This window comes from Manis pentadactyla, chromosome 11 (genome assembly GCF_030020395.1).
Source record: "Manis pentadactyla isolate mManPen7 chromosome 11, mManPen7.hap1, whole genome shotgun sequence".
NCBI classification, from domain to species: Eukaryota; Metazoa; Chordata; class Mammalia; order Pholidota; family Manidae; genus Manis; species Manis pentadactyla.
In genome coordinates, this window is record NC_080029.1 from 74690710 (window position 1) to 74716088 (window position 25379).

Below are 25379 nucleotides of genomic sequence, written 5' to 3' on the forward strand. Positions count from 1 at the left end.
TTTGTCCTTTTCTGCTCCCTACCCACAAATACTGGAGGGAATCTCCAGGAAAATGTCATTTCATCTTTATTCATTAAACAGACACTTACATAAGCACCTATGACATGCTTAATTTGCAACATGGGCGAGAGGCCTGGGTAGTAATCTATTAGGTCCCTCTGTGTTTCAGCTGCCTTTTCCAGATTGACCCACCATGCTTTCCAGTGAGGACCTGTAGACAGTTTCAGGGTTCTCCTGATCTCAGGTCTCTCAGATGCCCCCTTGCTTCCTTCTGCATCTTTCTGCACAGATGATGATATTATGTGGGTCTTGAAGCATCCATGGTTCTTTCCCACCTACTCATATTTTAGGGTCCATGGGGGATATCTTGACACCTTAGGTTGTTGCAGATTTTGCACATGGATCTTTGGTTTTTCTTCTAGTTGCTCTTTCTTTTTTTATGCAAGAGATGCAAAAAGTACACTGCTATCACTGCTACTACATCTTCCTATAAAAGGCTGTCAGAACAGAGCCAGTCAAGGCTAGGACTAGTCGGCTCTGGGGAAGAATGACTCATCCCTCTCACTTTTGGGAATCTGTGCTTCCTAAGGGTGACCAGGATCACAGAAGGCCCTCAGCCCCACCCTGTGCCAGAGTGTGTTTTACGGGCTGGAGGAATGCTGATGTGCAGAGTTCTAGAAGGTAAAATCTGATGACTTAGTTCTCAAGTGTGGCCTCCTTGGGAGATGGAGGAGAGGAAGGCAATCCCCTCAAATGTCTTCTGCCAGGAGGACGATTACTGGCAGGTAGTTGTAGTCATGCCAACAATGATACCTACCACAGGCTTCAGGGCAGAGGTCCCACAGCAGTGCTAAATTTTCACAGAAGACCAGCTAAGTCAGGGAGTCTGAAGTGATGAGCACACCGTGTGCTTCTGTAGTCAGCTCCTTCAGGAGCCTGCATACCTGTGTTGTTCACAGTATGATCTGCAGACCTTCTGCCTCAGGGGGAGGGAATTTCTATGCCTGATTTCTATGTCTGTCTTTGATCCCTCCCCACACTGAAAATGATGAGAAATTAAAGGATGTGCCTCTCCATTACTAAGAAGGACCCTTACAAGGGCTCCCAGGATCACCCCTATCCTCCATAATGCATATAATGCATACAACCCCCCACACAGGGTTGGCCCAATTTCAGATTTAGGTTTAATTGTAAAGCGGCATGGGAGTCAGGCTCCCGCTCTGCCCATACTTGCCCCGCCCCTCCCTCTTCTCTCCACCCCCAGGCGCGTGCTCCTCCTTGGGGAACAGAATTGGGTCAGGTTCACTTGGGGACGCTCTACAGGAGGAAAACGAGAGTCCTTCCCCACCACTAGTGCCCCCAGTTCAGTTGCTTCACTCGGTACTGTTGGTGCAGGCAGCGAGGCTCTCGGTGGGGCCAGGCTCAGGACAGGCGCGGACATCCCTCATCGTCTGGCCCACGGTGCCCCTGTGGCGGGTGCTCAACGCCTCGGAGCCCGTGCCCTCCAACAGCTTGGCAACCCAGCCCACGCCGACTGAGCGCAGCAGGCCACCGCCGGCGCACGCGTACAGCACGGGGTTCACGCTGCTGCTCAGGAAGGCCAGCGCGATGAGCACTTGGCGGGCCAGGTACAGCCGATGCCCGGTAGGCCCGGACTCGGCGGTCCTGCCGGCCAGCAAGCAGCCGGCCTCCGCCAGGTTCACCACATGGTAGGGTAGCCAGAAGGCCGCGAAGGCCAGGATGATGAGCGCCACCAGGCGGCCTGTGCGGCGGCTGCGGCGGAAGCGCCGGGCCTGCAACCTGCGCCCAATGTCCGAGTAGCTGGCCACTACGGCCAGGAAAGGCAGCAGAAAGCCAGTGAAGGCCTCGAAGAGCAGATGAAAAACCCTGTGTCCTTCACTGGGGTACTTCAGGAAGCAGACCAGGCTCCTGTTGTTTGGTCTCAAGGTTAACTTGCGGTACACGATGACGGGTATGGCCAGCAAAACGGACACCCCCCAGATGCCTACCAGCACCCAGCAGGCAATCGCCTTGGTGCGCAGCTTCTGCGATATAAAAGGGCGGGCCACTGCCAGTGAGCGGTCCAGACTCATAGCCATGATCAGCAGGACACTGGCATACATGCTGACTCCACAGACGTAGTGGAACAGGCGGCAGCCTGCCAGTCCAAAACTCCAGGTGCCTTGGGCCAGGAAGTGGAGGAAAAAGGGGGCAGTGAGCAACACAGCCAAGTCAGCCAGAGCCAAGTTCAGCACCAGCAGGGCAGTGACAGAGCGCTTCCGCATCTTTACCAGTATGCTCCACACCACAAAGCTGTTGCCAGGAAGGCCCACAGCCAGCGCCACTGACAGTAGGATGATAGCCAGCAGAGATATGAACATGACACCTGGAGAAGAGGGGACTGCAAGACATGTAGAGTTTATGGCCATTGAAAGGACCTGGAGAGTGAGGGCAGACAAGCACATGAGTGTGGGGGACTAAGGGTTTCCTGTCACCCTGGACACACCTCGCCTAAAGAGTCTGTCCCCAACATCAGAAGCATCAGATGCACCTCCCCAGTATACTGCCCTCATCACTAACAATGGGCCTGTCTTAAGGGGATCTGGCTGAGTAGAAAGACTATTTCCTAACTGGGCCATGGGGCTCCTTCCTGCCCACAGACCCAATTGCAAAATAGACAGCAACTGTAGCAGCACTATTTCCAGACCTCTTCAGCTTCCTTTCCTTCTGAAACTCAGAACCAGACTGGGGACCTTTCCTTGCCAATGCTGTACCCCTTAAAAGGCTAGCTCCTCTGTCCTCTGCCAGACCCTGAGTCCCCTTACCCACCTCAGTCCCACCGACTTCCTCTAATCACCTGCGCACTCTCCTCAAGATGCCCAAGGTCCACAAGCAGTAACGGGAACCAGGGACAGTTTGTGGACAGGAGACAAGAACAATTCCTCCCAAATCCTTTTAACCACTGCTCCTCAGGTGTCTGGAAATTCCTTTGCATCTCCTTTCATGGCTGCACCTTGCCCCACCATCATCTTCCCCGCTCCCAGGATACTTACAGGCTTTACCAGCTACTGGTTGGAAGCTGGTGCCAATCACAGACACAAGGCAGAGTGGTGTAGCCTTCCCTAGGTCTGTCCTATTTCCAGGGGGCTGGACCCTGGTCCGGGTGCCTTTGGCTAAGTTAGCCAGAGAGGAAGTGCTAAGAAGCAGGGGAGGCGGAAGACACATCTTCCTGAGGGTGGGGCTGAAACTCCTACCTCCTCCCTTCACTGGGAGGGGGGATAGTCTTTGTGTTCCAGAAAAACCCAGCAGGTAGGACTCCTCAGGGGTGGGGTCAGATGAGCTTGGCCCTGGAAGGGGCTGTGAGAGAGGAAAGAGGGGTGAGGGGAGTGAGTAGGCTGGGGTGTGGCTTCAGGTGCAGGTCCAGACTGGAGAATTGAACAAAATAATAATTTATGTCATACCGGAGCAGAAGGGAAGGAATTCTGCCAGAGAGGGCTCAGATTGAGAGGCCCAAATATTGAAGCATCTTTACATTTTGTGGAAACAATATAGATTTTTGGACTAATACGAAGTGTAGGTTTGAGCTGCAGCTAGGTTCTGGATTTGGGTTAGGTAACATGCCTTAAAGACAGCACCCTGGCTTGGCTTGGGTTCGTCATGAGCAAACTTGGGGGCAGAGGGCCCTCTTCCAGCACCCGTATCCCTCTCCTCAGTTAAAAGGATTGATTCCATTCTAGGCCAATCAATACTCCTTTCCCTTTGGTAGAAGCCAAAATCCCTTCCTTAGAATGCCAGTTTTCTTCCCCTTCCCACATCTACTTGCCTCATGATTGCCCAGGTGGCTACCCTACCCCATTAGTTTGGATTTAAGATCTGGGGACTGGGCAATGAGGGTAGCACCATCTCTTTCCTAACTTCCCAAAGCCAACTTTCCAGTCCGACCCTAGACAGACAGAAAAGAGTAGAGGCTGAGCATAGGAAGCAGGCATAAAGGAGTGGGGGCAGTGATTCCTCATGCTTGCCCTGCCAACTGAGGAAACTAAGAATGTGGAAAGGGAAACAGCCCCCAAAAGGGTCACTCTTTGCCTCCCCCGGAAGGAGGGCAATCTCTTGAACTCTCCTGCAGAAGTTAATAACTGGAAAGGCTTTCCTGAAATCTGACCATGAGCCTTCTTTCTTCGTTTCAAAGGTATAATGGTGTTCACTGAGGTCCCTTACTCTTTGTAGTATGCCCCTCCCTTTCTCTGCTTTGAGAAAAGCCAGAGCAGAGCTGACCCAGTAGCTGTCAGGCAGAGGATGTGATGAAAAGAAATTAGTTGAAACCACAGCAAAAAGGCAGAGCTGAGGAAGGGCTTTCTGACCACAGAGGGTGAGTGAGGCAAGGAATACGTAACAGAGGAAGTTAGGGAGCCTCTGTGGGTATATGAGGACAGGAAGAAGCCCCTGTAGTTGGTGTTTGTGGGTAAAAGCTTCTGGATCAGGGCTCTGGAGTCAACCAGAGGTCCCTTCTGGTAGAAACTGGGTTGTCATTACCTCCTTTCCCAAGCTGCTCCCAACCTCCACCTATCTCAATGTCCTTTCTTCCTCTGCCCAGGCTGGGCACTCTTAACTATACTTCCTGCCCCCCACATGCAGAGCTCCACCCCAACCCCAGTTTTGGTGACATTGGTCATGACCCTGAGGACTGGATTTCCTTTGCTCTCTTTTGGCATCTGCCTGGGTGGTGTTAACAGTCATTAAAGCAGAACGTGGAGTGATAGTTAGGGTGATCACTCAGGTAACCAGCCTCTAAGTTTGCCAGGGACTGAGGGGACTGGAACAAGAAGCTTATGGTGCTAAAGCTGGAACAGTCTTGGGCAAACTGGGATGAGTTGGTCACCTCTGAGACCACATGGGTGTGCACATGGACATCCCCTAAAAAGAATCCCATCCCACCTACCCAAACTCTAGAGTGTCAGGATCCAGACCGGTTTTAAGACCTAGAGATAGATTCCAGAAGATGGGGGCTGAGAAGTACTGGGGTGGGGATGAGGAACAGCTAGCAGTGTTGGAGGAGTCAAGAAAGAAAGACGAAAAAGAAAAAAGAAAAAAGAGAAAAAGGAGAGATGGCGCTTCCCTGAAAGTCTTCCTGTCTCCCAAATATCCATACTGTTCCCCACACCTCTTCATCCCCAATCCCCAACCATCCCCTGGGTGGGCAAGTATCTTCTCCTGGGCAACTTTTTGACTCAGGTGACCTTTGGGGGTAAAGGTAGATTCAGAAAGGAAGACAAACCTGACTCCCAGAGCCCCTCTCCCACAGAATCAACCCCAAAACAGGAAAACTTTCCTTTCAAATCCCACAGATTGACTTTCCCCTTTCAGAACCAATTTTCCCACGCTGGGTTCTTACAGAGACCCTAGGGAATGAATTCCATCCACCCTTCATCCAAGCACCCATACCTTTCCTTCCTCTTTCTCCCTTTATTTCCAGAGTGTTTCTATGGGTTGGCCTGGGGAAACCAGGCCACCCAGATTGGAGAGGACAGGCCAAGATGCCCCTGAAGGCTGGCACTGCCCAGCTTGGCCTGAACTAGGCAGGAACCAGACGGCTTCAGCACAGCACAGGCACGATGAGCCACCAGGGGAGCATACCTAAGCCACCATAGATGGGCTGCCCAGGGTATTCACAATATTGGCACATGGGCATCTGCCAACCTGCAAGTACATGATACGCATCAACATGTACCACCACCACCTGCAATCCCTCGGTTTGGAGAAAACTGGGCCTGACCCACATATGTAATAATTTTGCCCAGACAGATCCAAACTGGTCAGAGGAGGATCCCTGCACGTTCCAGAGTGGTCTCCTGGGTTGGGGAGTGGGGGGCTGGGGGGCGGGCAGTGGGGATAGAAAGGGACGGGGAAGGGCAGACCCAGTTGTAGGGTTTGGCATCAAGGGTCCCATCCTTGACTGTCCTTCTCTGCCCCTCCCCCAGGGTCTCCGTTGCCCCGGCCCTGCCCCACCACTTTGAGCCGAGGGGTAGCTCGAAGCTCCATGGTCCCCTCCCTAGAGCGCCCACCCCCGCGGGCCTCTCCTGAGCCCTCAAAGAGCCGTGTGAGGAAGCGGGGCCCTGCCCGGGGCAGCAGATCCCCGGCAGTGAAGACATAGAGCACCGGGTTGACGCTGGAGCTGAAGAAGGCCAAGGCCGTAGTTCCAGCTCGCGCTGCCTGGCCGGCACCACCGAACCTCGCCAAAGCGCCTTCTGGCGGAGCCAGTGCAGCGACCGCCTGAAGAATGTTGACCACGTGGTAGGGGGCCCAGAGCAAGCCAAAGGCGAGCACAATGGCGCTCACCAGCCGGCCCACCCGCGTCCCGTGCCGCCTGGTGCCCCAGTGGGCGCCCCGCAGCCGCACTAGCGTCACGCTGTAACAGCCGAGCACCAGCCCAAAGGGAAACACGAAGGCAGTCAGAGTCTCCAGACTCAGGTGGGCAGCGGCGTGGGCCGGCGACGGGTGGCACAGCTGGCACACGCGGTCCCCCCAGAGGTGGCGGTAGACGGCGGCCGGAAGGGCCAGCAACAGAGCGGCCAACCAGACCGCAAGCAGCAGGCGGCGGGCCAGGGCCGGGCTGCGCAGTCGCGGCGCCAGAAAGGGGCGGGTGACGGCGAGGCAACGCTGCAGGCTGAGCAGGCTGGTGAGCAGGACGCTGGCGTACATGCTGAGCGCGCACACGTAGTATACGGCCTTGCAGCCCGCCTGGCCCAGTGGCCAGGCCTGCCCCATCAGGAAGGCCACGAAGAGCGGCGTGAGCAGCAACACTGCGCCGTCAGCCAGCGCCAGGTGCAGCACGAGCGTGGCTGCTAGCGGTCGCCCCCGTGTGGGCCGCCAGCCTAACAAGCTCCACACTACGAAGCCATTGCCTGGCAGCCCCAGCAGCGCCGCCAGCAGCAGGAAGGTGGTGCCTGTGACCCGCGAGGCCTTCCAGCTCAGTAGGGTCTCGTTCCCAGGGGGACGGTAGCAGGCCGACATCCTTCTGCGCCTACGGGGAATTGAAAGGGGCCATAGAAGGCATTCAGGGCAAAAGCCCATGGTTACCCCTTATGCCAGGTGGGAGGGGACTGTGCCTTCTCTCACTTCCCCTGCAGCCTGTCTCTCCTCCGTCTGGGAGCCTCGACTCACTTCCTTGAGGACCTTAAGCCCTGATACACTTCTTGGAACCGAAACGCCCTACTCTCCGTCATCTGACCTCCCCAGTCCTGACTCCCAGCCGGTTCTACCTCCACCTCCACCCCTCTAGTCCGGCCCCTCCTTCTTCGTCCAGCTCTAGTCCTTATACTTCAGGGCGAAAGTGAACAGATCTACTTACCCAGCTAGGAGATAGTAGGCTTGTGGGCTAGCAGGTGGGCTGGTGAAGCGGAAAGGCAAAGCAGCAGTGAGCAAGGTGACACTCCTTCCTACGCCTGTGAGGTTGGCGAGTGTGAGCGAGAATGGGGAGGGACAAGGTGGGGCTCCTCTTGGGGGAAGGGCCCCTCCCTTACGATACTCCTTCCCATCACTAACACATCCAGGCGTGTGAGATCCTGCCTCCCAGGAAACAGGGTAAGATGAACGGGTACAGATAAGGTTCCCCGGTCCTGTATATGAGTAGGGACACTGCTGAATCCTGACCCTGGGGCCTGCTTCTGCTCATATGCCTCCCCCAGTCCTGGTCCCAGGCATCCCAATCCCACAGCCCTGTGCTCTCTGGCCTCCTTGGACTGCACTCAGCAGAGAGGGTGACCCAAACTACTCATCCCCCAACTGCTCTATCTTTGCCTATTTCCAGATTCCTGACCCTGATGAGCCCCCTATTTCCTCAGCTTCCCATCTACCCTTCTCATCCCTTGCCTTGGGTCCTGTCCCAGCCATTCCACCCCCAGAGCTCTCACTGGGATGTCAATGACAGCCTTCAGTATAAAGCACAAGCCTAAGTTCTGGGGGAAGACGAGGTGCATGGAGGTGCAAGGGGCTTATACCCTGGTTGAGAAAAGATAACACACACCCATGAAGAGCCCACATTTACCAGGCTGTACCAGCGGCCAAAGAAAGGAAAGGGTGCACTGGTGGAGACATACTGAAAAGAAGACTCCCATAGGTGAAGAGGTTAGCCAAAGCCCAGAAATGAAGAAATTTGAGGGGCACATGGTAGATTGATAAAAGGGAATGTGAAAGGCCCCTGCCTAGTCAACAGCCTGAACTGGGGGTTCCTTGGGAGCCAGAACACAGTATTGTGTCAGTCTGGGTTCCCTCCAAAGCAGAGCCCAAGTTAAGTGCATGGGTATAGGTAATCCTGTACTGGGGAGGTCAGCTCAGAAGCAGAAATGAAGCAGCAGGGGAAGGGAAGGAAGAGGAAAGCTAGTAAGTATGTTACTGAGCCCCTTCGGAAGGCATCAGGAACCTCTGAGAAATACACAGAATGTCTTCCAGAAAAAGGGAAGACATTTATGCCCAGCTTGCATTCCCCATTCAGCATTGTCCTGGTAGCATTAACGCCCCTGAACACACTTGCAGCTTATACTTGTCAGGCAGCTGACTGGGCTGCTTCAGATCAGACTGCCAGGCAGGAAAGCAGACTTTTGAGCTCATGTAGTTGTTCACTGTCAGTGACAGTCTGAGCTTCGACCACAACTGCAGCTGAAATCTTGAGATGGGACACAGGGCATCAAAAGCTAAATTCCTGATACCATCACAGGTTGTCTCCTTCCCCACATGCATCTTCTTAATATCCATTACATAGACAAAAGGAAAAGGTGAGAAGGTGAGTGAGCAATCCAGGGTGGCCTAAGCAGGCCGTTCGGGAGAAGGAAGCCAGAGGCACGTCGAGCCATCCCCTCCCCTAGATCAAGGAGGAAGCAGCAGGAAAGCTGGAAGGCCAGAGTCCCAGAAAGGTCCTGGTGATCCCGCAGCCATGGAGCAGGATCCATTCTCTCCCCATAACCCCCCTCCCCTCTCTCACTCCCCAGGTACTAACTAGGTGGCCTCACCTCCTTTACCCTAAACCCTGTCCATAATCCCCACTTCAGCCAAGCCTCCCCTTTCCTAAAGCTGCAGTTTATAGTTTTTCCAGTAGGGGAAAGCATGCACAGTGCAAATCACATATAATGCAGCTTCTCACAGGATGGGATCCAGAAACTGTCCCTAGAAATTCCCTCCATACAAAGACCACCAGAGGTCACATTCCATCCTCTTCCATAGCTCACATTTGCCCTCACGGCACACGCCACCACCAGACACATGCGCAAGCAATGTGATTTTTGCCAGCAACTCTGGCCTCAATCCTTCCCCAAGACATGATCTAGGCCAATCTCCGCCCCCTCCACCTAGACTTTGCACTCCTCACCGGACAGACAAGGGGGCCAGAGTCCAGGTTGACTCATCCCCCACCTCACTGAGGCTGAGATCCAAAACACCACCCCCTCAGCCCAAGCACAGCAGAGAACCCGCCAGCCAGAACTCACAAAAAAAACAACTCTCCTGCTCCTTCATTCCAGCATGGAGCACCTCTCTGCCCTGAACCCCAGAGGCTTACTCAGGTGATTTCTAACCCTCCTCTCCACCCTTCAACTCCGGCAATATGCTCAGGGCAACACACAATTCCACTTGGCACCTAGGACTCACGTACTGGTACCCCTTCCCCTCCCCACCCCCACTTTCCACAGCGCACTTATACAGCTCCTGACCATCCGCTCCCCACCCCCACTCCATGGTCTCCCTGGACGACTATAATCTGCAAACCTAGATACCTCCCTCCCTCCCTCTCACTCCGCCCCGTCCTCCCCTTTCCACTACCAGGTCACTATCCTATATGAGCTCTGAGTTTAGCCGGAGGGTCTGGACCTCAGCTCCACCACCCCAGCGACCTTTCCGTGTCTGTGATCACAAGAGGACCACTCGGAAAGGCCTGACAGCTGCCACCCACCAGGAACTTCTAGCAAAGGTAAGTGAGCCAAGTCCCTGGGCTTCTATTGCAGGGGCAGCAAAGGGGCTCAAAGGAGTGTGAAACTGGCATGAACCAAAGGGGCTGTTACATGGCTACTCCTGAGGGCTAAAAGGGACCTCGGCCCAATGACCTCTGCTGGATTTGGGTCTTTTTTTCCCAGGGAGTGAGTGGGCTTTTCTTTGGGGACAGGGGAAGGAGTAGACAGGTAGGACTGGAAGGACGGAATTCAAGAAGTCAGTATGGAATGGCGATTTGTATGACAAATCACGTTCAAATCCTGATGCTGCCACTTCCTAGTGTCAAACCTCAGGAACTTATTCAACCTATCAAAACTCCAGTTTCGTCACCTACAAAACGGGATTAATGAATGACACACCTACCTCCTAGGCTGACTGAAAGGAGTAAAAGAAGATGATGTATGTAAAGTGTTATACAGATACATGGCACCAGTAAAGACTCAAAAATATTGAGTCAGTATTACTGAAAACAGGTCCGGAGGACTGTTTTTATAAAGGACATTATTATTGAAAACAGTTCTGAGGGTGGGGCACAGTGAGGTGGGACTCTGGAGAGTAGACAGAAGGATGGACTTCAAGAGAACCTGGTTAGCTTTTCAATTCCAAACTAGCAGGAGTGGCTTGGAAGGGAGTAGGGACAGAGGACAATGACATGGTAGGAGCGAACAGGGAAACGGGTCAGCCCAACAACTGAAGAACACTAAACACTAGCGCCGTCTGGGGGGATGGCAAAGCCCCAGGAAGCAGAGTTGGGATATCAACCAGCGTCAAGGGCCCATCGATGGATGCTGTGCAACTCAAGAGGGAAGAGGCACGGGATAAGCTCTGCCCCTTCCCTCCTGCTTCTTGCCACTGGGCAGGCCCTGGAAAGCCTGCATCTGAGTGGGGAGCTCACACTGGTGCTAGAGGAGGATGGGACCGCCGTGGAGAGTGAGGACTTCTTGCAGCTGTTGGAGGATGACACATGCCTGATGGTGCTGGAGTGCGGGCAGAGCTGGAGCCCCAGCAGGGTGAGAAGCCCAGACAGGGGCTGCTATAGGCCCCAGGCCCTTGACTCTCTCCCGAGCTGCTTCTCTAGCCTAGCCCTGATACAGAGGCAGATGCACGGGGAGAGGTGAGGAATTGCCAAGGACACCTTACAGTGGACAAAAAGTCCAGGCAGGAGTGGGCTGACTCAGTGCTAACGGGGATTAGTGGGGGGCGTCAGTGTGTGAGGGGCCATCACACAATGGGGTTCCCTACAGAGTGGGGTGCTGTCATACGGCCTGGGCCGGGAGAAGCCCAAGCACAGCAAGGACATCGCCCGCATCACCTTCGACGTGTACAAGCAAAACCCCAGAGACCTCTTTGGCAGCCTGAACATCAAAGCCACCTTCTACGGGCTCTACTCCATGAGCTGCGACTTTCAAGGACTTGGCCCAAAGAAAGTACTCAGGTCAGAGATCAACATGTCATACATCCCCATCCCCTACGCTTGCGGTTCCTCCAGTTCTTTCTCCTGCATTCACCTGCCTGTTAGCTCTGCCGTATGGAAAACCCCCAGCTGCCAGCTTGAGGGCCACCTGCCAGGATGCCCCCCCTCTGACCTCCTCTTGTCTCTGCCCTTCAGGGAGCTCCTCCGTTGGACCTCCACACTACTGCAAGGCCTGGGCCACATGTTGCTGGGAGTTTCTTCCACCCTTCGCCACACACTGGAAGGAGCGGAGCAGGGGCAGTGGCAGCGCCAGGGCCGCCTCCATCCCTACTGAGAAGGGGCCCCGAGCTTCTGCACCTAGACTCATTCCAAGAGACACATGGTGAGGACTGTGACAGCATCAGCTGTGGGGACCTGCAGACGGTACACATTAGATGGCTCACTTGATGCCCTCACTGTCCTCTGACCCCATCGTGACAGGCACCATCGGCACAGTGCCTATACCCGTTCCTGAGGAACGCTGTCTCTTCCTAGCCATCTTTTCAGCCTCCCACTTATCCTGAAAGGCCATCGGCCTGCCCCCAGGCATCTTGATCCCACCCTGATTGCTGCTACATCTAGATTCCTGACAACTCCTCCTGTCCCTAAGCTCCCCAGTGCACTGAAGGCCGCCCTCTCTGAGTCAACATGAGATCTCTATTTTGTCATACCCAACCCAAAAATAACAAAAACATTTCCAATAAAAATATTAAAATGTTTGCCACTGACACTTATGACTCCAACTTAAACTAGGAAGGGAACCCAATAGATACTCCCTTTTCCCGCTCCCCTGTCAACACACAAGTCCAGATCCAAGGGCCTCAGCCTTCAAGTATTGAGTTCAAAGCCCGCCTCCGCTTGGCCACTGGCCCCTGCTGCTGTTCCCAAGCCTCTCGCCGCTGCAGGAAAGTAGCCAGGGCCACGTTTCGAGCCACATGATGGCCAAAAGGGTCTCTTATCAGCTCCTGATTCCGCTCCCCTGCAAAAGGAACCACGTATGTTCAGTATCACCATGCAGTTACCCACTCATGCTCAAAGGGACTCTGCCTGGGGGTAAAGGTCCCCTCTTCCCTCCATTTTCCCTGGACCCACCTCAGGGTAGAGTTAACACCTCACTCTCCAAGGAGCAGAAGCTGAGAGGAGGGCTGGGCGCACAAGACTATACCATCAGCAGAGGTGAAGGGGAGAGCAGAACGCTACAAACCCATGGCCAAGACCACTCTTTGGAACTGAAATCACTGCTGACCTGAATTCCACTGCCCAGAGACCCAGTTGTCTGCAGTGAGGGGAGGGCAAGTTGAAAAGAGAGGTGCTGGTACTCACCCAACTCAGCAGCAATTTCCTTCCGGGCCCCCAGGGCTGCTCCACTCCAAATGGCATCTAGCACACGGCTGCCATGGCGACTACAGGCCAGAGCCACATATTGTCCCTGCATTGAGACAAGCAAGGGAGGTCCTCTAGGGCACTCCACAGAAGTGTGTTGGGGAGTGCAGAAGGGTGAAGTTACAAAAGTTTAGAGACTGAGTCAAATAGTCTAGAAGCTACATATCTTCTCTTTGACTCTGAAGGACAGTCCTGGGGGAAGCTTGTATTCTCTTAAAATAGATAATGGTGAGGCAATCAAAGCAGAAGCCAAAAGTCTTACTTTTAGGGTCTTCAGCACACGGCGGCGCTGTCTGCACGTCACAGAGGTGCTGGTCAAGACGGCATCAAGCACATGGGAACCAGCAGGGTTTTGGGCCAGAGTCAGAAGCTGTGGTCCTGTCAAAGCACCCAGACTTCGAAGTACAAGACTAGGGTTAGAGAAGTGTAGCAGATGTTGGAGCAGCAGAGACCCAAGGACTGTCACTTCCCCGAGGGCCTTGGCTTTGGCCATTTCCATCTGGGAAGACAGAGATAAGGAATCAGGAGGTAGCCACCTTCACTTGGATGAAGCTAGAGATCTCACCACCTCATCTCAGGAGCGAGGGGATCCCTAAACTGTGGGAGGCCTGGCCCCCAGTTAGTCACTGGCTTGGCCTCTCCCCTGCCTCACCTGGTGCTCCGCAGGCACTGCCTCCTCCTCCTGCATCAGTCCATAGTACACCTCGTAAGTCATCAAAGTGGCAAAGAGAGGCACACAGGCTACTTGCCGGGAGGAAGGCTCTGCACAGTGGAATGCCTACAGGAGAACACAGAACACAATTAACCTGAGAACTATCTCATCCCTATACTCAACTCTCTAGCCAGGGCAAAGCATGCAGGAAAGGTAAGGATGCTTAACTACACGGAGGTAAGCTGCACTGGGGTGGGATCTCACCTGCCCCTCCGTGTCCCCAGCCGGGATCTCACCTGCCCCTCTGTGTCCCCAGAGTCTACACCCATAATGGGCTGAATGAACATTTATTCCTTAAATAACTTCTTAGTTTTGGGAGACAATTTCCATTGCAGGGCTATGATGACCTTGACCTCATTTTTCCCGGCATCTGTGAACTCCCTAGGCATTAGACCTCTTCAGTCCAGAGATACAACCACTGTAGATTAGGTAAGTCCAAACATGTAGAATTAGAACTGAGGGCATGAATGCTTTTGGGGTAACACCCACTCACCTCCAACAACAGCTGCAGGACCTGGGCTTGGAGGGCCCCAACTCTGCGGCAGGCTCCCACCAGGGCAATGACTACCCCTGGGCGACCCCGGGCCAGAACAGTTTCCAAGGCAGGGCTCAGCTCCTCAAACACAGGGGACAGCTGAGGGGAAGCATGGAATGAAAAATCTTTGGCAGTCTGCTATTAGGAGGCTAAGTTATTCATAGATGTTTTGCTGCCAGAAACAACTGAAAATGCTAAATAAGACAAAAGCACTGCCAATATCAGGACTTTGGTTTGGCTGGATAACGTCCATGACAAGGGGATCTCAGAGGAGCTGCCTCACATGGAGATGGGACTTTAAATGGCCACACTCTTGGGGAAAGGGAGGATGAGGACTAAACCTGCCCCTTCACCGAACTCCCCACCCGGGTGATCATAAGAAGCATGCCTTGGTGCCAAGTAGCAGAAGAAAAAGAGAAGCTATGGCAGCCGCTCCAGCACTCATGGATTTGTTAGCCTGGTACCCAGAACTCGAGTGGGCTGTGGAACCTCAACCTGTGCACTGATTTAAGCCACCCTCCTGCTGTTATTAGCACCTGAAACAAGCCAAAACAAATCTTTCTGGAAAGAAGACATTCACCCTAGGCTCTTGGAATGACCCCAGGAATAACTTTTCAAGGAGACTAGTCCTCACACTAGTCCAACAGACACAGAGGCAGGCATACAATAATATATGGCCCATGGAAAAGAAACCTGCAGAAACAACAGAGTAGAGAAACAGATCAAGCCAGTTCTTGACTCACTAGCTCAGGGGTAGTGACAGCATCCAGTAAACGCTGAAGAGGGAAGTTGGCAATGGGATGTGCAGCCAGGGTCTGCAGCTGCCCGTGGAAGTGATCTTCAAACAGGCTCTGGAGCCTTGGAGGCTCCAACACGAGCAGCACCTGCTCCAGGAGTCTGGAGCTCGTCCGGTCCCGCAGAAATAGCAGTAGTGGACTAGAGACAAGGAGAAGATGAACAGGAAGACCTCACCCCACTTCATCCAAAATACCCACATCCCCTCATCCATTTCACATGGCCTTATCAACATAGCTCGATCCTGAGGTCCTGACCATACCTGCCATCTGCTGAGGAATTGCGGCTACTCAGGTAGCCAATCACAGCATTGCAGAGGTGGACACAAAACTGGGGCAGTTTGCGGTATAAGACCTGTAAGGCCACTTGAAGGCAGAAGCTGGAGATCTTGTCGGTGATAAATACTGCAGGGAGTGGGCAAAAATAACAAAAGCAGTGTTCCCCAAATCCAGACAACCTATAGAGCCTCAGCAATAAGGTACCAGGGACTATGGATACAAAGGGTCTACACAGAGTGTTTCCAACATCAAACCAGATCAGATTTGAAAAAAAAGAGGAATAAAACTGATCTAAATAGGATGATGATAATCACCTCCAGAAAAGTAGATCCCTAGACCTCCTTCTACTTCCCTCCTTACCAGCAATGTCCTTCAGAAAGCAAGAGCTTAGATCCTGAAGACGATTCAAGAAGGTGTCAGGGACTTCAAAATCAGTTGGTTTACATTCCCGAGCTGGGGCCCTTTGGGCTTCTGAAGGAAAATCAGCACATGTGCAGTGGTGAGATCACAAACTACCATTCAGGAGGGGGCAGAATTCCACAGACGAACAAGGACCCAGCTGGGAGATGCTCAACACTTATGAATGTCTCTTCTCATCTGGATGACTGAACTGAGACTGTATGTCTGTTTTAGTCTGCTTAAGGAGCTTCAACCAGCTCTCATGGTCTAAACTCTCTAACCTTATTTCCCAAGGTTTTTCAAAATGTTAGATCACAGCCAGAGTGCATTATGAAATCAACTTAGTAGGTCTCAACCATCACCTTAATGGAATAGAACAAGAATAAAATAAAAAGGAAAAGAAAATATCAGAGTGGGTTGCATGAAGTAAGGATATTATTGTTTCCTGAACTTTTGTTTGAATCCAGTATGTCTACAGATACACACATGCATGTTGAGTCTTTTTTTTTTTTTTGTATTTCTTACTCTAACTTGTGGCTTTTATAAAAAGTTTGCAATCCATTGCTCAAATGAATTACCTCTTCCTCCTGCCCCCATTCTTAATAGCTGTGCCCTTAACACAGCTGTGCATCCTCACCTCTGGGCCTCTGTGCACACTTATCTTCAGCCTGCTAAGTAAGATCTGTGCTAATTTTCCTGCTAATTCTTCGTGGTCATGAAAAATTACTCTTTTGTTTTCCGGAGTTCTGGACTTCCTATACTGTCCTTTCCTCAAGATCTACTCCCTGTCTTATATTACTTACCGGGTGACTGAGAGCCATGGTGCTTGGCTCTCTGAGACTCCAGAACAGTCCCTCCTAACACCTGCAGCAGAGTTCGGACCAGGAAGGTGCCATGTGTGTCTCCACAGTAGAAAAGAAAATCATCACACACCTCAGAGGCTAGTCCCAGGACCAGATCCTCCAGGTTCTCCAAGGGACCATCCTTCCCATCCTCCTGCTCCTCCTCTGCAAGGCTCCCCAGCAATCGAGGCAGCTGTAGCAAAGCACTTTGCAATACATGGACGGCACATCGATGACAGGCCACCAAGCGCAAGTTGGAGCACAGTGCAGCCCATACTCGACACAGCGGTTTCAGAGGACTGAACCCCAACAGCTCCTGCAGTATCTCACTGCCAGTCCTGTTTGTGGCCAAGGCTAGGGTCTGAGCCTCCACTTCCTTCAAAACATTGTGCACCATCAACTCTGGATAGACGAGGAAAGAAATATTTTTAAGAGACTGAGAGCATAAGGCTATGTATGTTCCATCAACTAACGAGGCGGGGTGGGTGTGGGGAGAAAGTAGTGGATGAAACTAAGTCCCCACGCCACCATCTGGGAACCCAAGGCAATTTCCTCGCTTATTCTACATTTTATGCCCACCGAGTCCCTCTCGGTCCCGCCCGGAAGATGCTCCCTACCTCGTTCTTCTCCGGTCTCCGGAGCCTCTTTCAGGGCGGATAGGGCCCGGCGGAAATAGCCCAGAGCTTCGGGACTCAGGTGAGGCTGTGCAGCCAGAGCCGCCTCCGAGTGCCGGTCCGAGGGCGGGCACGGGTGCCGCTGGCGGCCTGCTCCGGGCCGCCCAGACCCCTTGGCACCGAGCCCTCGTTTGCCGCCAGCTGGGAACCGGCTCCCTGCCTTATGGGCGGAGCGTGGTCCCAGTCCCATAGGTGCTTCGGACCCTCTCCGTCCACGAAAGCCGCCTCGGTCGCCGGGAGACCCTCACTCAGCCAACGTGGACCGGACCAGGTCGTACTTTAGAAACGCCGGCGCGCTCGGGACGTCATCATCCCGCGACAGCCCCTAAGCCTTCCGGCTGGAGTGGGTGTGTCACCAGACCGCCCCGCCTCCACCTGCTAATCCTGGTCGCCGCCCAGATTCGCCCGACCGCGCTTCGCACTCTGACCCTCCCGCTCCACGCTGTTCGCTGAACTTGAGACAGAAGTGGACTTACACCTCAGCCTCACACCCTGACCCAGTCGTAATCACTACGTCCCGCCCCCACGGCCGGAATCAAGTTCTCGATTCTGAGAACCGCGAGCCAGACGACGCCAGGATTCCGGAGGCAGCACAGTTGACAGGTGAGGAGCGCGACCTCCCTCGTTAGGACTCAGGGTCTCTGAGCCTCGCGCTCACCCCGGACACGGAAGACGTGCCCCCGGGCTCGGCCTGACGGGGCCGGCCAGCGGCCAGAGCCCCAGACCTCCAAGACTACTAGGACGCGCGGCGGCAGAATCCCCCACCCAGTCAGCCCCAGTCAGAGAGTCCCAGGAGGTGTCCTGCCCTGGACAGACCCACCCAGACCCCTTCTTCATTCCTTGCCCTCCCAAAGAGAACAGTCAGCCTTGAACTAGGGCATGCACTCTTCTATCCCCTCTGAAATTTCTCTCCCATCAAAGGATCCCAGCCTTGGCTCCCCTTCCTGCCAACTGTCAGGGTTCTCCTCCACATACAAAAGCTGCAGGCCTCTCAGAGCGAGTCTTTGCTTCTACAGGTCCCCCCCCACCCGCCCCCTTTGCTTGTGAGTCATGGTAGCTTCCATGAAGGGTCAAGTGTGTGTGGTGACTGGTGCTTCCAGGGGTATTGGCCGAGGCATCGCCTTGCAACTCTGCCAAGAAGGTGCCACAGTATACATCACTGGCCGCCGTCTCGACACGCTGCAGGCCACTGCTCAGGAGGTGAGTGCTTCCTCTGGAAGGGACCAAGGAGACAGAAACCACCTGCAAGAGCCCTTCGCCTAATCCCTTACCTGAAACCATAATGTTCCTCAACAAAATGTGAATAATCACTCAAAATGGGATAAATGAGCCCCAAAAATAACTTCCTATCAGGTTAAATTTTCCCACCAAGTGAGTTTTATGAAAACATTTCCTGTTTGAGAGTATCAGGGAATTTGGAATTGCAACCAATGGGTTGTGGAACCTGTGCTTTGTTCTATTTTAGGCAAGACTTTATGGAACTGCAAGTGTTCACTTGACTTTTCTACACATTTCAGTTAAATAAATATTTGAGTAGGTTTGATTTCTAGGCAATGGCTGAAGCACTGGGGTTACCAAGATTAAAAGATCAACTTCTACTCTTGATCAAAAGATACAGTCCAGCAGACAAAGGCACAAGCAAATAATTTCAGTGTAACGTGAATATGGTACATGATAAGAGCGAGAGGTGCACAGAGTGCTCTGTGAGTGCAGGAGAGCAGTTAGGAGGCAAGCTGCTAAGAAGGTGGGACCCAGAGCATGGATCTGCAGAACAGGATCATTCCTAAATAAGGTGATCTTCTTCCTCTGAAGTTAGAGGATGGGGGCACATTTGTAGAAGGTGAGGCAGAACGGGAAGCAGAAGTAGTTCTTGCCTGAGAGCTTTGATTTCTCAGCTACCAGGCAGGGGCATTACTGGAATGAGGGTAAGAGGGCTGGGGCTGAGTAGGTGTTTCACGTGGGCGGTGAAGGGTGGCAGCTGAGGGCATGAGAGATGGAAATGACCAAGGACAAGGAAAACGGTAACTCATTTCTCAAGAACAACCTCCATGCCTTATTTGTTCCTTGCCCTTCACTTGCAGAGTACAATGCCTTAGGCTTCAGTACATGTTTACTGATTTTAAACTTGAGGTTCCAATCCACTTTGCTCCATAACGGAGGACTAGCATTCCTGAAACTCCTCGAACTGACACGAGAGGACGATATTGCCCACCATGGCCTTCAACTGCTGGCTTTCACTCCTGTGATTGCCTTCTTAGCTCCCAAGCTGGCATTTGAGGGTATTTGCATTATGTCTCACACTCATGTGTAGACTGTGAGCTCATTCCCCTCTGTCCCTCTCCAGGCACAATCCCGAGGTGGCCGGTGTGTGCCTGTGGTGTGTGATTCAAGCCAGGAGAGTCAAGTACGAAGCCTGTTTGAGCAGGTGGATCGGGAACAGCATGGGCGTCTGGATGTGCTGGTTAACAATGCCTTTGCTGGCGCGGAGGTACTCGTTGAACTTTTATCCCAGCTCCACACTCCTGACCTCACCCTCTGACCTCTGAGTCTTCATCCCCACTCATTGTCCCTTCCACTGAAAAAAACCCTCATACCTTCCTGCCTTCAGATCATACCATTCATCACCCTCCCTGTGCCTTCCAGGCAATCCTGAAAAACAAAAACAAAACATTCTGGGAATGCCCCGCCTCCATTTGGGATAATATCAACGATGTTGGACTCAGGTTGGTGTTCCCCTTGCCCCACTGCAGTGGCCTGGGCTGCCCTCACTCATTTAGTCATTCACTCATCCTGAGCTCCTGAACCTTTCCCCATATGCCCTCTCCATTTCCCTCTGACCTCCCTGTCTCTTTTTCCCTTCTTCTGTCCCATTTGTCCACTTAACTCTGAAGAAGTTCCATCCAGGGAACGTCAATTTTTGCCTCGTTTGTCGGTAATGGTCCTCTAACTTGCTCATGGCCTCTCTACTGCCTCACTCTCTGCCCATCCAAGTACACGACCCAGAAGGCACCTTCCTTCCTCAGTAATGCCTATCGTCCATAGTCAATATTCACAGAAACTGTTAGAGGAAGAAATTGTTTAGTTTAAGATCAAAAGGTCAGGAAGAAAGAATGAATGCCAGCCATTTTAGCCTGCACATCTTTACTCCAGACCCATAGGCAAAGGCACTCGTGAGGTCAGAGTTTCGTGTGCCATACATCTGGCACAAGAGTGAATTGAAGCACAGCATTTAAAGTCTGCCCAACATGATATACACCAGCTGAGTCTCTGTTTCTTACTGCTGAAACAATGGTACCCTTTCAGAAACTACACTGCATGGAGGTGATCAGCCACCTATGGGAGTAACTAAGGGATTATCTGCAAATCTGTGACTAAAACATCTCACAATACCCAAGGCTTCTAATGGCAGCTCAAAGGAAGCAGGATTAGAATCCAATTGTGATTTCTAAAATTAAAAAAAGACTATGAGGTCAGAGGGGGACAGTCAGTCAAGAGGCAAGAAAAGAAAACCCAAGGAGGGGAAACTGGCAACTCCCACATGCTTAGCCTGCCAAAGAGAGGGGCCTTGCACACCCTCATCTCTTGCTGGTGAGAGTTTTGAGACTGCAAGACCAGTATAATCTTATTTCCCATTGCCCCCCGTCCCCATGTGAATGAGATATAGCTACTGTTAATAGCCTAGTATATATTCCACTATTCTTTTAAATACTCCACTGACAGGAGGCACCACAACTTACATATCTACTCCCTTATCTGTTGCAGTAGTGGAATTTCTGAGCCAAAATATGTACTCCTTAAAGATTTAATAAACATTATCAAGCCATCCCCCCAAAAGACCCCATCAATTTATAATCCCTTGACAATGAAGGACAGTATCTACTTCCCCATATCCTCAATCATGCTAGACGTATTAGGCTTCTTGGTCATGCAAGCTTTGCTATTCTGATAGGCCAGAGACACCTGAAGGATTTTTTAAATTCATACTTCCTTATTACTTGTGAAGTTGAACTTTTTTTTCATTTGTTTACTGGCTCTTTAATCTTTTGTGAGTTTTGTTTATGTTGTTATTCTTTTCACTTCAACTTATAAGAGATCTTTGTAGAATAGGTTCCTCTAATGTATATATATATATATATATGCATATATATTTTTCCCAACTTATTATTCATTTTTTGTAAGCATGGTCTCCCTGCCTCTCTGTACAGAAACTTATGGGTATTTCTATACATGTAGACAGATAGATAGAGGTCTTACTTTTAAGAAGTCAAGTCTGTCAGTCTTTTGTAGTTTCTATCTTGCTGTGAACCAAGACAAGCCTTCCTCACCTCGTGTTTATAAACACACGGTTGTGCTTTCTTTAGTGTTTTTGTGCTTTTACTTTTTATACTCATGTGTTTTATCCTTTTGGAATGCATTTTGATATAATAAAGTAGAGAGCCAAGCCCACCAACCAAATAACTGGCCTGTTGTCCCAAATCCATTTACTGAATGACCCTTCTTTCCACATTGATTCAAAATGTTCCCTTTATGATTCACTGAATTCTCATTTGCACTTGGACCTAATTATTGACTGTTTCGTTGCACTGACTTATCTGTGTATGGATACCAGTACTGCATTGTTGTAGCTCTTAGGTTATTATACATCTTAACACAGGGTGGCGGGGTAGAAAGAGCATATCCCCCTCACCCACAAGATACTACTCCTCCTCTTTCATAATTTTCCTGGAAATATTCACATGCTTATTCTCATTACGCTTTAGATTATTTTGTGAATTCCTCCAGAAGTCTGATTGAGATATAACTCAAGTTGAATTTATGGATTAACTTAAGTAGGACTGATAGTTTACATGTTGTTTCCTCTTTGAAAAAAAATCTGCCAGTACTTATTCACTTCAACTAGATGGAATTTTACACTTTTACCGTATATATTCTGTATGTTTCTCAGGTTTTTTCCCCCAAGCTATTTTAGATTTCTCATTGCTATTATGACGGTTCTCTTTTCTTTCATTAAATCTTCTAAAGATTGCCATTTCTCACTGTGAGATAATCGAAAAAATATATATTGGTCTCTGCGTCCTGGTTCCTGACCCAGAACTCCTAAAACTCTTGTAATTTCCTAAGTGACAGCACACTAGATGCATCTCTTGTCCTAATATTCAGTCTTTTACCCCGTCTCTAACACAGGGCTCTTAAAACTAGTAGGTTCCTGAGTGATGAGAGAACTGGAAGCATCTTTTGTTCCAATGAGGTGACTTTGGGTGGGGCTCTGGATGTCTCCTGGATGGGGGCTGAGAACCAGAGTGACTAAACCACAACGAGAAGCTTGGGATTTTCAGCCCCACTCTTCATCCTCCAGAGAGGGAGTGAGGCTATAAATGGAGTTAATAATTGATCTGCCTAGCAAGGAAGCCTCCATAAAATCCCAGATGTCGGGTTTGGAGAGCTTCCAGGTGGGTGAACACATGCACATATGGGGAGGGCAGGGCACCCCAACTCCACAGAGACAGAAGCTCCAGCACCCACGACTCTCCCAGACCTTGCACCCTATGTATCTCTTCATCTGGCTATTGGTCCATATCCTTTAATAAACTGGTAAATATAAGTAAGTGTTTCCCTGGGTTCTGTGAGCCACTCTAGCAAATTAATCAAACCTGAGGGGGTCATAGGAACTGCTGATCTATAGCCGGTTGGTCAGAAAGAAGCACAGGTGATCACCTGGGCTTGTGACTAGTATCCAAAGTGGGGGGCAGTTTCATGGGACTGAGTCCTTAATCTATGGGATCTCACACTGTCTCCCAAAAGATAGTGTTGGAATTGAGTTGAATTCACGAGCCCTCTACTAGTGTCTGAGAGTTGCTTGTTGGTATTGGAGAGAACCTCCACACATTTGGTGAAAAGAAGTTCGGAAGTGAAATGTTCCCTGTGAAGGTCAAGGAGACACACAGGATAGAGAAACACCCAGTTGGGAAGAACTGGGTTTTTCTCCACATAGGAAATTAGAAAACTGAGTTTTCCCTTTGCACGCATCCATCAGTGGTAGATTTTCCCAATGTTGCTGTGAATGTGCCCTGAAACCCTTGATAGCCCAGCTCTGACTACAGACCTTTGGCTGGCTGACCACAGCCACTAGAGGGCAGAGGAAGCTGCCAGGGCTGCAGCGCCCAGGCCTGCCCTGACCAAGGCCCACTCTGCCTTCCTTGCTCCACCTTCTAGAGGACACTACCTCTGCTCGGTGTACGGAGCTCGGTTGATGGTACCAGCAGGCCGCGGCCTCATCGTGATCATCTCCTCCGTTGGGGGTCTGCAATATTTCTTCAATGTCCCCTATGGCGTGGGCAAAGCTGCGGTGAGGACCCAACAGCACAGGGTTTGGGGAGGTATAGAACAGTGATGGTACCCATTGCTTAGGAGATACAATACCCAGTGGTCAGAGTAGGAAGGCCAGCAGCCTTCCCTCTGCCCCTCCATAGACAGCTCCTTTGCCTGGGCTCCTCTCTGCTGGCCAGGGTAGGCAGCGCGCGGGGAAAGTAGACAGTTGAGATGAAGCTCCTGGGAAGGGCAAGGGGCTGGGACATCCTCAGTAGAAGCAGGGAAGGTAAGGGAAGTGACATGGCCAGGCGCCCTGGCTCTCACCTGCCTTCTCTCCCTCTACAGTGTGACAGGCTGGCTGCTGACTGTGCCCAGGAGCTGAAGCGCCATGGTGTCAGCTATGTGTCTCTGTGGCCAGGGGTGGTGCAGACAGAACTGCTGAAGGATCAGATGATGAAGGGTGACACTAACGATCCCCTGCTTAAACAGGTTGGCAAGGGGAGGGAAGGGAGGCAGAAATTCAGGAAATCACCCTCTGCATCCTCAATGACAAGACAGTGACGACAGAGCATAAATACCCGGGTACTACTGGGCAGGCACAGGGCTGTGCACAGCACACACATCGTGACCTATAATCCTGGGAGAGGGCTATTAGCGCCATCTTACACGTGGTGAAACTGAAACCGAGAGGTTAAGAAACTTGCTCAATGTTGCATATGCCCTAAGGGGAAGGCTGTCATGCTCTGAAGCCCGTACTCCTGACTTGTAAGCTGAAACTAACTTACAAAGTCCGGACATAGTTGGCACCCACCGATCCTTCCAGTGACGAAAGGGAGCGGGTCCAGGTGCCAGGGTGCAAGGCTCACCTGGATGTGCGGAGCAGGAGGTCCAGCACCTTCCAAGACACTGCAGGCGCTCTCTCCTGGGAAAGAGGCTGAAAGAGGGAAAGAGACTTCGCCCGTACTCTTGGAAACTAACCCTTCACTCCTCTGTCCCTGTATTTCAGCTCAAATTTAATTTCCCAACTGCCGAGACCACAGAAGTGAGTGGCAAATGTGTGGTGGCTTTGGCAACAGGTAAAGAGGTTGGGGGGAAGCTGCTGCAACCAGAAAGGGCAGGGTGGACCTGCAGGGCGCTGGCAGCCAGTTCTGGGGCCTGGCTTAGGGGATGGTTGAGGAACACACCCTTCTTTTCTCGGGCTCTGGAGACCCGAAGGGTTAAGATGCCCAGTTTGAGGTTTGGGAGCCTCCGGAGCTGGCTCCTAGGAGGGGTGGCTAGGAGCCAAAGGCCCAGGAACGCAGGAACAGAGAGAAACAATTTTTGGCTCCCAAGCCTGTCTCAGTGGTACCCAGTCACCACTGCAGACTTATCACCCTACCCCACTGCCATGCCATCTCAGCCATATATGCACCCACAGACCCCAAAATCCTGAGCCTGAGTGGGAGGGTGCTGCCGTCTTGTGACCTTGCTCGACGCTACCGCCTTCGTGATGTGGATGGTAAGAGCTCTGGCCTAGCAGCAGCCTGGCCCTCTGCCTCGTGCTCCCTGCTCCTTCCTCCCTCACACCCCACTCAGCCAAGCTGGAGGTGTCCAAGGAGTGAGAAACGAGGCTCTAATCCTTCTCTTCTGTGGCTTGCAGGCCGTCCCATCCACGACTATTTGTCTGTGAGCTCCGTTCTCTCCAATGGCACTAACATGGGCTGGCTGGCCTCCTACATGCCCGGCTTTCTCCGTGCCCCCAAGTGGATTTTAACTCTCTGCACCAGCAAGTTCTGACCCTCCTGGCCTAGCATCACAACTCTGCTCCTCCTTCGGGCCTGGGTCAGTGGGTCAGCGCAGCCTTCCCCGCCTCCCCCATGCCCTCGATAGGAACAGCGTTTGCTGTGTGTCCTGAGTGAGTCCTGAGGGCCCTCACAGGCCCTTCTTTGGGCGTTGGTTTTCCTTGCCCCTACGTTTTACTTTTTGCCTTAGTTTTTTAAAAAGTGCTCTGGAGGCTAATAAAGGTTTCCTTTCTTCTTCAA

At 51.9% G+C, this 25379-nt stretch overlaps 5 protein-coding genes across 8 annotated transcripts; 2 read left to right on the forward strand and 3 right to left on the reverse strand.

Annotated features, from left to right (window-relative positions):
* Window positions 1-48: 48 nt before the first annotated feature.
* On the reverse strand, window positions 49-3225 carry LTB4R (leukotriene B4 receptor). Of its 3 annotated transcripts, none has more exons than XM_036884433.2 (2): window positions 3054-3225; window positions 49-2182 (listed from the first exon to the last, which is right to left on the reverse strand). In XM_036884433.2, the coding sequence occupies exons 1-2, from the start codon at window positions 3223-3225 to the stop codon at window positions 1374-1376; spliced, it is 981 nt and encodes a 326-aa protein (XP_036740328.1). In that variant the 3' UTR covers window positions 49-1373. The 3 variants fall into 3 exon arrangements, with proteins under 3 accessions (XP_036740328.1, XP_036740326.1, XP_036740327.1); XM_036884431.2 differs by having other exon boundaries at window positions 49-2401; XM_036884432.2 differs by having other exon boundaries at window positions 49-2438; window positions 3054-3178.
* Window positions 3226-5443: 2218 nt separating this feature from the next.
* On the reverse strand, window positions 5444-7484 carry LTB4R2 (leukotriene B4 receptor 2). The gene is made up of 2 exons (XM_036884435.2): window positions 7349-7484; window positions 5444-7021 (listed from the first exon to the last, which is right to left on the reverse strand). Exon 2 carries the CDS (start codon window positions 7009-7011, stop codon window positions 5935-5937), a length of 1077 nt encoding a protein of 358 aa, XP_036740330.1. The 5' UTR covers window positions 7012-7021; window positions 7349-7484; the 3' UTR covers window positions 5444-5934.
* Window positions 7485-9286: 1802 nt separating this feature from the next.
* CIDEB (cell death inducing DFFA like effector b) lies at window positions 9287-11726 on the forward strand. The gene is made up of 5 exons (XM_036884438.2): window positions 9287-9554; window positions 9814-9958; window positions 10839-10988; window positions 11223-11413; window positions 11588-11726. The coding sequence occupies exons 1-5, from the start codon at window positions 9514-9516 to the stop codon at window positions 11724-11726; spliced, it is 666 nt and encodes a 221-aa protein (XP_036740333.2). The 5' UTR covers window positions 9287-9513.
* A 399-nt stretch (window positions 11727-12125) lies between these two features.
* Window positions 12126-17366, reverse strand: NOP9 (NOP9 nucleolar protein). Of its 2 annotated transcripts, XM_036884424.2 has the most exons (10): window positions 16993-17365; window positions 16337-16777; window positions 15495-15605; window positions 15119-15260; window positions 14805-14997; window positions 14020-14160; window positions 13467-13592; window positions 13077-13313; window positions 12755-12860; window positions 12126-12410 (listed from the first exon to the last, which is right to left on the reverse strand). In XM_036884424.2, the coding sequence occupies exons 1-10, from the start codon at window positions 17237-17239 to the stop codon at window positions 12253-12255; spliced, it is 1902 nt and encodes a 633-aa protein (XP_036740319.2). In that variant the 5' UTR covers window positions 17240-17365; the 3' UTR covers window positions 12126-12252. The 2 variants fall into 2 exon arrangements, with proteins under 2 accessions (XP_036740319.2, XP_036740321.2); XM_036884426.2 differs by lacking the exon at window positions 12755-12860 and having other exon boundaries at window positions 16993-17366.
* A 115-nt stretch (window positions 17367-17481) lies between these two features.
* DHRS1 (dehydrogenase/reductase 1) lies at window positions 17482-25379 on the forward strand. The gene is made up of 9 exons (XM_036884437.2): window positions 17482-17652; window positions 18066-18249; window positions 19394-19537; window positions 19693-19772; window positions 23263-23395; window positions 23704-23847; window positions 24365-24434; window positions 24776-24856; window positions 24998-25379. The coding sequence occupies exons 2-9, from the start codon at window positions 18100-18102 to the stop codon at window positions 25132-25134; spliced, it is 939 nt and encodes a 312-aa protein (XP_036740332.2). The 5' UTR covers window positions 17482-17652; window positions 18066-18099; the 3' UTR covers window positions 25135-25379.

Excerpts from the sequence above, each read along its gene's own strand:
- LTB4R (XM_036884431.2), bottom strand. The coding sequence starts at position 3,225 with ATGTGTCTTCCGCCTCCCCTGCTTCTTAGCACTTCCTCTCTGGCTAAC. Across the intron at positions 2,402-3,053 it reads ACCAGTAGCTGGTAAAGCCT|TCCCCTCTTCTCCAGGTGTC; the intron begins GTAAGTATCCTG and ends CATGTCTTGCAG.
- LTB4R2 (XM_036884435.2), bottom strand. The coding sequence starts at position 7,011 with ATGTCGGCCTGCTACCGTCCCCCTGGGAACGAGACCCTACTGAGCTGG.
- CIDEB (XM_036884438.2), top strand. The coding sequence starts at position 9,514 with ATGGAGCACCTCTCTGCCCTGAACCCCAGAGGCTTACTCAG. Across the intron at positions 9,555-9,813 it reads AACCCCAGAGGCTTACTCAG|GTCACTATCCTATATGAGCT; the intron begins GTGATTTCTAAC and ends TTCCACTACCAG. Across the intron at positions 9,959-10,838 it reads ACCAGGAACTTCTAGCAAAG|GCCCTGGAAAGCCTGCATCT; the intron begins GTAAGTGAGCCA and ends GCCACTGGGCAG.
- NOP9 (XM_036884424.2), bottom strand. The coding sequence starts at position 17,239 with ATGGGACTGGGACCACGCTCCGCCCATAAGGCAGGGAGCCGGTTCCCA. Across the intron at positions 15,606-16,336 it reads CCATGGCTCTCAGTCACCCG|AAGCCCAAAGGGCCCCAGCT; the intron begins GTAAGTAATATA and ends ATTTTCCTTCAG. Across the intron at positions 12,411-12,754 it reads GGAAATTGCTGCTGAGTTGG|GGGAGCGGAATCAGGAGCTG; the intron begins GTGAGTACCAGC and ends TTCCTTTTGCAG.
- DHRS1 (XM_036884437.2), top strand. The coding sequence starts at position 18,100 with ATGGTAGCTTCCATGAAGGGTCAAGTGTGTGTGGTGACTGGTGCTTCC. Across the intron at positions 19,538-19,692 it reads ATGCCTTTGCTGGCGCGGAG|GCAATCCTGAAAAACAAAAA; the intron begins GTACTCGTTGAA and ends TGTGCCTTCCAG. Across the intron at positions 24,435-24,775 it reads TGTGGTGGCTTTGGCAACAG|ACCCCAAAATCCTGAGCCTG; the intron begins GTAAAGAGGTTG and ends ATGCACCCACAG.